We start from the raw sequence: 9,389 nt of genomic DNA on the forward strand, positions 1-9,389 counted from the left end.
ACACACACACATACACAGACATGTCAGAGAAACAATAGAATTAGATGCTGCGTTGGAGGATGGAGGTAGGATAATCTGCCAAAGCTGCTCAGGGATTACAGTAAGGTTCTTTAGAGCAGAGGCCACTCACAAACTGTTCTGAGATCAGCTGATGGCCTTAGATCCTGTGTCATAGGTGGCTGCCAAGCAGTCAGAGACAGCTAGCTTGTCTTTACCAGCAAAGATCACACCCTCAGCAGACTCAGATCTAAAATCAGCTCTCAATGCCACAAATGGCCTTTAGCTGTGAGATCTGATAGTAGATCAGTTTGAGGATCTAAGCAAAAGAACACATTAGGCTGACACTCAGTGTGGGCTGATGTAAGGTCAGTAAGTAGCCTCTATTACTAGTTCCATCTGTTTTTAGCCATAAGGATACTACTTAATGGTATTATGGCATTTAGCTCAGCATGGGAAAGACATTGCTAGTAAGTGGAGGGACAGTGGCTAGAATGAACACACACACACAGACCGAGAGAAAGAGAGAGAGAGATATCTAACACTTATCTAGAAAGCTAGGATCTGTAAAAATGAAAACGAGGTACACGTTTAAACTAGAATTCACTAATCCAGGATTTCAAAGAATAAAAGGAAAATGTAACCTAGGAAGATTTTATCTCATTTTTTTCTCTTCATGCTCATGGGCTCAGTCTGTTCTAGAAAGCTCTTAAAGAGAAAGTGTTTTTGGCTATACACACATATAATACACATATACAACCTGAAAAACGTTCTCATGTTATACCTCTTGTTTTGTGTTTTTTTAGGCCTTGATCCAGCCAAAGACCCCTGTCTTAAGATCAAATGCAGTCGCCACAAGGTGTGTGTTGCTGAGGATTCTAAGACTGCCACTTGTGTCAGCCAGAGGAGAGTGAGGTAAGAACAAATACACACACACATACACACACACTAAAAGGAATTGGACAGAGATTGTGGGTATTAGAGTGTGTAGGCCAGTTTGAACAGGTGAGTTTTGAGGTGGAATTTGAATGTTGTGATGGGGTCAGAATGTTGAATGTGTGGAGGCAGAGAGTTCCAGAGCCTGGGAGCAGTGCAGCTGAAAGCTCTAGCACCCACGGTGCTGTGGAGTGAGGTGGGGATGGTCAGAAGACCAGCTGAAGATGAGCGCAGGGAGTAGGAGGGGTGTACTCCCGAAGGGGGTCAGAGAGATAGGTGGGAGCTTGGTTGTGGAGAGTGGTGTGGGCGGATGATTTGGTGCAGACTGCAGGTAATGATCCGGCCAGCCGTGTTCTGAATGATTTGGAGCCTGCTGAGTAGTTTGGAGGGAAGGCCAAAGAGAACAGTGTTACAGTAGTCAATCCCGGATGTGACTAATGCATTGACCAAGACTACAGTGCTGGATTGAGTCAGGGATGGGCGGAGCCTGGAAATGTTGCAGAGGTGGCGGAAAGCAGTCCTGGTGAGGTTTTTAATGTGAGGTGCAAAGAAAATGGTGTTTATCCAGGGTGACACCAGACTCTTGACTTGGCTGGAGAAGGGTAAAGGGAAGCCATTATTCATGTAGCATGATAAGCAACAACACCAGAGGGGTGGCTGGTATTCTATCTTTCCAGCTGGTCCACTGGTTGCCCGGCTCTCTTATGACTGCTGTATGACATTACTGTTTAGTCCAATTAACCCAGCACTGGCACTGCCTTACAATGGACACAAAGTCCTGCCAAGAGATATGAATGGGATTTGTGTGTGTGTGTGTGTGTGTGTGTGTGTGTGTGTGTGTGTGTGTGTGTGTGTGTGTGTGTGTGTCTGGGACACTGTAGATAGATTTTGTAGACAGAGGACAGTAACACCATACTGACCTCATTTCCCATTCTTAGCAACAACACAGTACAATTACCACTGCGGAGGGCCAGCAAATGTGAAAATAATCGCACATAAATCCTAATCTTTGTCTCATTTCTGAAATTATTTGTAAGACCAAAAAAATACAACATGGACACAAAATGTGAAATGTGAATTATGATGGAGACAATGTGAAATAATTCATAATTTGAAATATTTTCATACTATGCATACAGTCATATTTTTGGTGTGTGCGTAAAATAAGTCTTTTGAATCTCCTCTCTAGTTTTAAAGATACCAGTTTGTACCAGAGTCCGGGGATGAAGTGCAAACCCTGCCCTGTGGTCCACCCCTCCCCTGTTTGTGGAACTGACGGCCACTCGTACTCCACCAAGGTACCCGCACACACAGTGTCTTTCTTATAATAGAACATATTTTTTCATTTCCTCTTGATGAGACAAATCTGGATTTTACTTCCTCTTCTGTTGCATCCATCTGTCTATGTCTCTGTCGCTTCTTCTCAGTGTAAGTTAGACTACCAAGCATGCATCACAGGAAAGAAGATTGCTGTGAAGTGTTCTGGCATGTGTCCTTGCCCCCCTCAGCCTGAACAGAGCTCTGCAGAAAAGAAAGGTACACAGTTCTGCACACATGACTGCACACTGCAAGATAGGATACTTTGCAGGATTATCAGTAGATTATCCTTAATTTGAAGTCTTCCTCCTGACAAGCTACAGTAAAGAACTTCTGTCCTGATGAAGTGACACTGAATCCCTTTATGTTTTAGGGCAGCTCTGCTATAGCCAGTGTTGTAGTACTCAAAACCAGTCTTGGTCTCGAGTAGAGATGGTCCCGATACCGATTCCGATACTTGAACTTGCGTATCGGCCGATACCGAATACCGATCCGATACCAGTGTGTTATATGTTTTATTATATTTTAACAGTGATTTCTATCTTTGTTGTCGGTCTGGCTTGGGTTAAACTCTTTGGGAAACATGAACAAACACAAACAATGAACGCCGTAGAATTTTCTTTTATTATCCAGTTTGACAGTCAGTTATTACAGAAAAAGAACAAAAATAAACTACTTTAAAGTTTCGTAAGAATTTCGTTTTTTTTAACGTGGTATCGGATCGGTGTATAAACTCCAGTACTTCTCAATACCGATACCAATGTTATAGGCAGTATCGGTATCAGAACATCTCTAGTCTCAAGACCACTTTTTGAAAGGTCTCGGTCTTGTCTCAGAATCAACCACATTTTTACTCGGTCTTGTCTCAGTCTTGGATGAAGAGGACTCTGGATTTTATTTCAAGACTGGTCAAGACCACAACTGTAGGGATATCACTAAATTGCCTGTGTATTTTCTGATTTATGTGTTAACATCATTACTGTGATTGGATATAAAACTTCCTACTTCAAATAAAACCAATAACTTGACATATTTCTTGTGTGAAATGTGTTACTGTTAAAGCATCACTTTATCATCAGTAATCACTAGTGTTATTGCTCCTCAGTGTGCAGTGAGTCGGATCTGAAGGAGGTGGTGAGTCGTCTGAGAGACTGGTTTAGAGTGCTGCATGAGAATGGCAACCACAAGAGAGTCAAGATCCAGAAGCCAGAGAAAAACAGTAAGTCGCGTGGCATTAGCCAAGTAGAAAATACAACAGTACTTCATGCAGTATCACAGTCATTGTTCCACTGGCTGCAAACTACCCTCTCTCATTTCTAACCTTTTTCCCGGCAGAGTTTGAGGTCGGGGCGTCACCTATTTGTAAGGACCCTCTGGGTTGGATGTTCTCCCGACTGGACACAAATTTTGATGTCCAGCTGGACCAATCGGAGATCAAGAGCCTCTACCTGGACAGAAACGAGCCGTGCTCTGACGCATTCTTCACATCCTGTGATACACGTGCCGACAACGTTATAAGCAGCTCTGAGTGGTGCACATGCTTCCAGAGGTACACAGGTACGATATCTCCATGCACTCACATGCAAATACAAATACCTAAAATGCATTCACACCTAGATAAGCTTGCAAACACAGATGTGATTCAGCTTCAGTCTCTGTACCTTGTTATGTAAGACATTGAAAGCGAAGTTTTAATTTCATACATAACAATTTAGTCTCATTTTCATAGTTTTCTTACATAATAAACATGACACATGAACAGACGCTCATACAGGCTTTACATAAAACCTCAAGTTAGCCAAACCTCATTAAGAGAGAAAAAAAATGCAAACAGAACAATTAATGCCCACTACTTAACTGTGCGCTGTAAACATACATCACAACATACTGACATTGGCTTACATTAAGTATCGCAGTTTGTCACAGCATGACCACAATCCTGGGAAAATTTGATAATATCCTCACTTGTCTAGGACCTTCAAGATTTGGCCGCTTGTGCATATGAATCTACAGAGCTAAACATTTGACTGCCTGGCTACAGGTAAAGTGAGTAGGCCTACCTGTCGTTGTTGCCAAGTGCCGCTCTGCTCCGTCACTCAACCAGCTCGCTCTGCTGGTCAGCATCGATATTCTGTTGGCAGCTCATTTGTAGACATTTAAGGCGCAGAACAATAACGTTGACACAATTGAATGAGGAAAAGAGGATCTCCTTCACAAGACCTGAACTCTCAACCCCGGCTTCTTCCAATCACCACCTTTGTGAATACTCAGCTGCCTCGCGAGCAAGTAAGCCACACCCACCTAGCCTGGAAGCCATGCAGAACATCCATAAGGAAGACTGTGCTGTGACCCTGTGCAATGAGAGCTATTATCAACATTTTGGTACTCTCAGTTTGTGGTTTGGCTTAACTGTTGGTTTACTTACAGCTTCCCTGATTGTCTGATGATTTGTATGCTTTGCCCCTTCATACTTCATGTAGCAATTTTTTAACTCAATAAACAGTTGTAATACAATATTACTTTCTGAACTCTCTTCTACCGACACGGAAATAACAGACACCTTCCATTCAATCACAATGGATGCATAATACAATACAATACAATTCATTGCATTTGAATGCCATTGTATGAGACAAAGGCTGAAAATTTGCTTTTTAGGTCATATAGAAACAGTATTTACAGATAAATCATTGGAGCTGCATTTGTAAAACCAAAGACAGCAGTACAACAAACAGCACGACGAAAGCAAAAAGTACACAAAGGAAGCAGAGTTCACTCAAACAGAAGCATTCCCAGAAAAACTGCTGCAGCTGGTTACCAGCATCCCTTTGTGTCTCATTTTCAGATTCGCCTTGTAAAGCAGAGCTGTCCAGTGTCAACAAAAAGCAAGCAGGCAAGAAACTGCTTGGTAAGACACACACTTAAACGCACACAAAATCACAATTACACACACACACACACACACACACACACAAACAGTGTGTTACCCTATTTCATTGTGTGTCTGTGTGTTTTGGCTTGTGCGTATAGGTCAGTACCTGCCATCCTGTGATGAGGAAGGTTACTACAGGTCCCACCAGTGTCACAGCAGCAGCGGCCAGTGTTGGTGTGTTGATCGCTATGGCAACGAGGTGGCAAGCTCACGCACCCATGGCCCTGCAAACTGTGGTAGGCAAAACTCCATAGAGTGTCATGTTTCCATGTAAGAGGACAAAGAGATACAACGTGATTTGCAGTTAAGGCATCATAAAGGGTATAATTCCTAGATGTGTGTCAACACACAATTTTCTTTTTTGTATTGGATAAAAAATCTGTCACTTCCCATAATGTATTTGTAACGTAACATAGCATATATAAAATTTTATAGAAATTTATTGACAGTTTTGGACATGGGCTTATTTGCTGTTTCCCAAAACGACTCCTTTAGTTGTAAGATTTGGTTTTTTCCCATGTTTCTATTATAGGCGTGATATTGGAGTCTTCCGGAGACCTTGGCAGCGGAGACTCGCTGTTCACTGCTGACGATGAAGATTCCTTTGTGCTCAACGACCAGGCTGGGATGGACGATGAGGACGACGAAGATGAGGATGATGACGATTTCAACGACGAATATCTGTCGTAATTTCAAAAAACGAAAAGAAAAAAAGAGAAAACTGTTTGTTTGGTCAAACTGCACGTTTCTAGGTGACTCCCCAGGCAGATACTTAATCGTACTAACAGCCTATGGACTACTCTCTGTGTATTGTTTGTTCATAAGTTTTAAAAAACACACACAAAAAAAACATTATTTTCTGGGAAAGGTTTCTCTTCCTCTTTAAGTATAAAATATGATTGGTTATTGGCCCTTGTTCCCTTGTGTGTCAGCCAACCAGAGAACATGACAAGGACTAATCTACAACCAATCCCGTGCTTTGGATTTGGTCACGTGTGCAAAGACCTCTCCCTTCATTGGACAGTCCATGTCTTCTAGTGTGTCTTGTCCTTATGCAGCGCTCTGATGCCTGAGTGTGTTGATGCCTAAGGCGCAAAAATTTCCCCCTCTTTATTCCTTCATCCTCTTCCTTCCCTCCACACCCCTGCTCCCCCACCCTTTTACTCCTTATCAAATCAAATTCCTGTGTATAGGTGGGATGTTAATGATGTAGATAAGAGAATATTGCACTCTTTAGGTTTCCTTTGATCTTGATTTGTAACTGTGACTGTAACTGTGTGAAAAAACAAGATAAGAGTTAGACATGCTTCATTAGGAGTTAAAATTAAGGCAAAAAAACAACAGTGCGAGTTGGATAACAATCAGAACCGACATGCTTGCTGTTTTCACAGAGACACAAATCAAGTCACATCATCTCAAAGGCTCAGCAACAGGGAAAGACAAATTACTGCTGGGCTGGTGATGTTAGGGGGAAAATATTATGATCTATTTTTCTAATCCATTGTTGGACAAATACAGAAGATGAAACAGATTTGTCGTAGCATGTCTAATACTGTGTGATGTTGTTTCAGTCTGTAGAACCAGAGGCTAAAACCTTTGTGGAACTCAAAACATAATGTTGCTTTGAGGGGGGAATTCCCACAAGCATGTACAGATGAAACTGCACTTGCATAGTTATAAACTGTTTAAGCCACAAGTCTGTCTAATCAAAAAAAGTTTACTGACCTTTAATATATGTCAGGGAGCTCAAAAAAACCCTCATCACAGCTCAGAATCGAAGTTGATGTTTTAAATTTCCAGATATGAGCCATGACGTGATTTGAGCAAACAGTGTAACAGAATAACTCTCTTCTTGCACAGTAATAAAACCACAGAACCATGCAGACCTGTTGAAAATGGATAAAGGGTGAGAGTGTGCCTTTTAGGACAGAGGACAGATGGTGGTGATAGTGTGAGAAGCATGCATTACTGGACTGACTTTAGCTTGTCATTACACTGCATAAGAGTGGCATTACTGTCAAAGCTTGGATACTATTTGGGTTTTGGTATGGCTTGTGTTTTGGGTCTCTCTTACGATGGTGTTACATAGGCCACATTTCAGGTCTTTGATTTGTTATATAGGATAACTAGAATGTAGAGAAGCACAGATATACTTAGCAGTTAAGGCATACAAACACTTAGATTCTGCTGGATTTGAAAATGTTTGATATAGTAATACACTGGCTAGAGGAAGCTTTGGTTTAGAAAGCTTAAATTTTACAGTTTTTTGCTTTTACTTTGTTTCAAAAGCTTGATTTTTACCTGATCTGCTCTAACTACTTATAGTGAATATCTGTCAGGGTTGAAAACTGAAACTGATCCTAGATTTGTGTAGTCTTGACAAGTCCTGTGACTGTTAATGCAGACCTGAGATTAGCTGAGCTTCCATGTTAATCCTAATTTTCAATTATTAATCTGCCTTTCAGGCTTCATTTTAAATCAAACATATGTTGAAATTCCATGTTAAGATCTGAAAAGTGCCATCAAACTGTCCAATAGTGTTTTTTGTTTTGTTTTTTGCTCCCTTCATTCCTTTTAACTTGGAATTTCAATTCACTTGAAGAACTGGAAACATTTCAGTCTTAAAGTGTGCTATTTCATGAGTGTGATGACATGCAAATCATTTTGATGACCTCAGACACTGTAGCCAATCTCAACCAATCTCACACTGTCATCACAGCTTTGATAGTGTTTAAAGGTTAGGATACAGATGCATTTTTTTACAGTGTATGTATGATTTGCTGAAATAAAAGCTATATTGACCAATGTTTGCCTGACTGCATAGTATTGCGTGCTGGAGGACGGATATAGATGAATGCAGCTTGTGTAGGAAAGCTTATATTTAGGAAAGGACAGACAAGCTGCTGGGTTTCTGTGTTACAAAAGTTGAGGGGGATATTTAATTTTATTTAGTATGTGAAAACTGAGAACTACCACAAGTCCATCGCAAGTCGTCTGACAGTAAGTGCTGACAGTTAGGAGTCACAAATTCTGCTTGTTTGTAGGCAGTGAGGTTTGTGGGCAGGGACATTACTGCATTATGTAGGAAAAGAACAGGTGAATATTTTATGAGCCACCACCGCACCCGCATGCATGCATACACACAGCACATACAAGAACACATTACATTACATGTCATTTAGCTGACGCTTTTATCCAAAGCAAATTGCAATTGCGATGTTTGTCAGAGGCCACACACCTCTGGTTTAAGTGTCTTGCTCAGGGACACATTGGTTGATGTATCACAGTGGGAATTGAACCCAGATCTGCCACACCAAAGGCACATGTCACATCTACTGGGCCATTACCACCCCACACATGCACAGTAAACACATATAGAGCAAAACACATACCCTAAATGAGTAAGTATAGTACAGAACAAATAATCAATTAATTGAGCTGGAAAAGTTGGTTTCCCTTTTTGTGTTGTAAGAACTATTTTTTTTATTTTTTTTTACACAGCCTTGGTGAGCTGGCCCCAGAAACTCACACAATGCGTGTGTGTGTGTGTGTGAGCGCAGGCACGCGCGCGCGTACACGTTGGCGGCAACAGATAGGGAAGTCACTGGGTAAATATCAAATGTTCCTTTTCACACACTTTTCCTCCCCCTGTCTGTGCTGACCATAGAAATGTGTAGAGATAACATCACTGTGGCTAATTTCCACACATTGGAGCCTGTTGTTGGAGGCCGTCCAACAATAAAAAGTGATGTGCCAGTGTATGGGGAGACAGCATGACTGAGCGCAGATGGGAAATGCCTGAAAGTGTAGGAAGCACTTATGATGTTCGGAAATCAGGTTTCTTGGATAAGAAATTTTGTGGGAAGCAGGTTATTTCATCACTTCCACACTCTGGTGCATTGTTGCTGTATAAGGTGTGATCATGTACTAAGTTTAAGTTATTATTGCACATAATATATTGATATTGACATGTATATAGCAGCAGCAGAACCATCTCAGTTCAATGTGGAACAATGCTAACAACAAAGTCCATTTAGTGGCTAATTTTGAACTTGCGATCATATGTTATTTTCATCAGCAGATGAAGTTTACACAGTTATCACTAAAATACATTTTCAAATTTCCATTTTTTGAGATTAAGAATGATCTTTGAACCTCAGCTATAGTTTAAATTCTGTTTCATTTTGTATGCTATGCCATATCATGT

At 41.1% G+C, this 9,389-nt stretch overlaps 1 protein-coding gene across 2 annotated transcripts in view; it reads left to right on the forward strand.

The window, feature by feature from the left end:
• The window catches only part of spock3 (SPARC (osteonectin), cwcv and kazal like domains proteoglycan 3), an 18,856-nt gene extending 10,869 nt beyond the window's left edge, over positions 1-7,987 (forward strand). For both annotated transcript variants that reach the window (XM_032531935.1, XM_032531941.1), the window contains 8 exons: positions 804-912; positions 2,123-2,231; positions 2,361-2,469; positions 3,356-3,469; positions 3,586-3,807; positions 5,096-5,158; positions 5,281-5,418; positions 5,715-7,987. In XM_032531935.1, coding sequence (XP_032387826.1) covers positions 804-912; positions 2,123-2,231; positions 2,361-2,469; positions 3,356-3,469; positions 3,586-3,807; positions 5,096-5,158; positions 5,281-5,418; positions 5,715-5,872 — 1,022 coding nt within the window. In that variant the 3' untranslated portion in view covers positions 5,873-7,987. The remainder of the gene's footprint in view (positions 1-803; positions 913-2,122; positions 2,232-2,360; positions 2,470-3,355; positions 3,470-3,585; positions 3,808-5,095; positions 5,159-5,280; positions 5,419-5,714) is intronic.
• The last annotated feature ends 1,402 nt before the right edge of the window (positions 7,988-9,389 follow it).

This window comes from Etheostoma spectabile, chromosome 2 (assembly GCF_008692095.1).
Source record: "Etheostoma spectabile isolate EspeVRDwgs_2016 chromosome 2, UIUC_Espe_1.0, whole genome shotgun sequence".
NCBI lineage: Eukaryota > Metazoa > Chordata > Actinopteri > Perciformes > Percidae > Etheostoma > Etheostoma spectabile.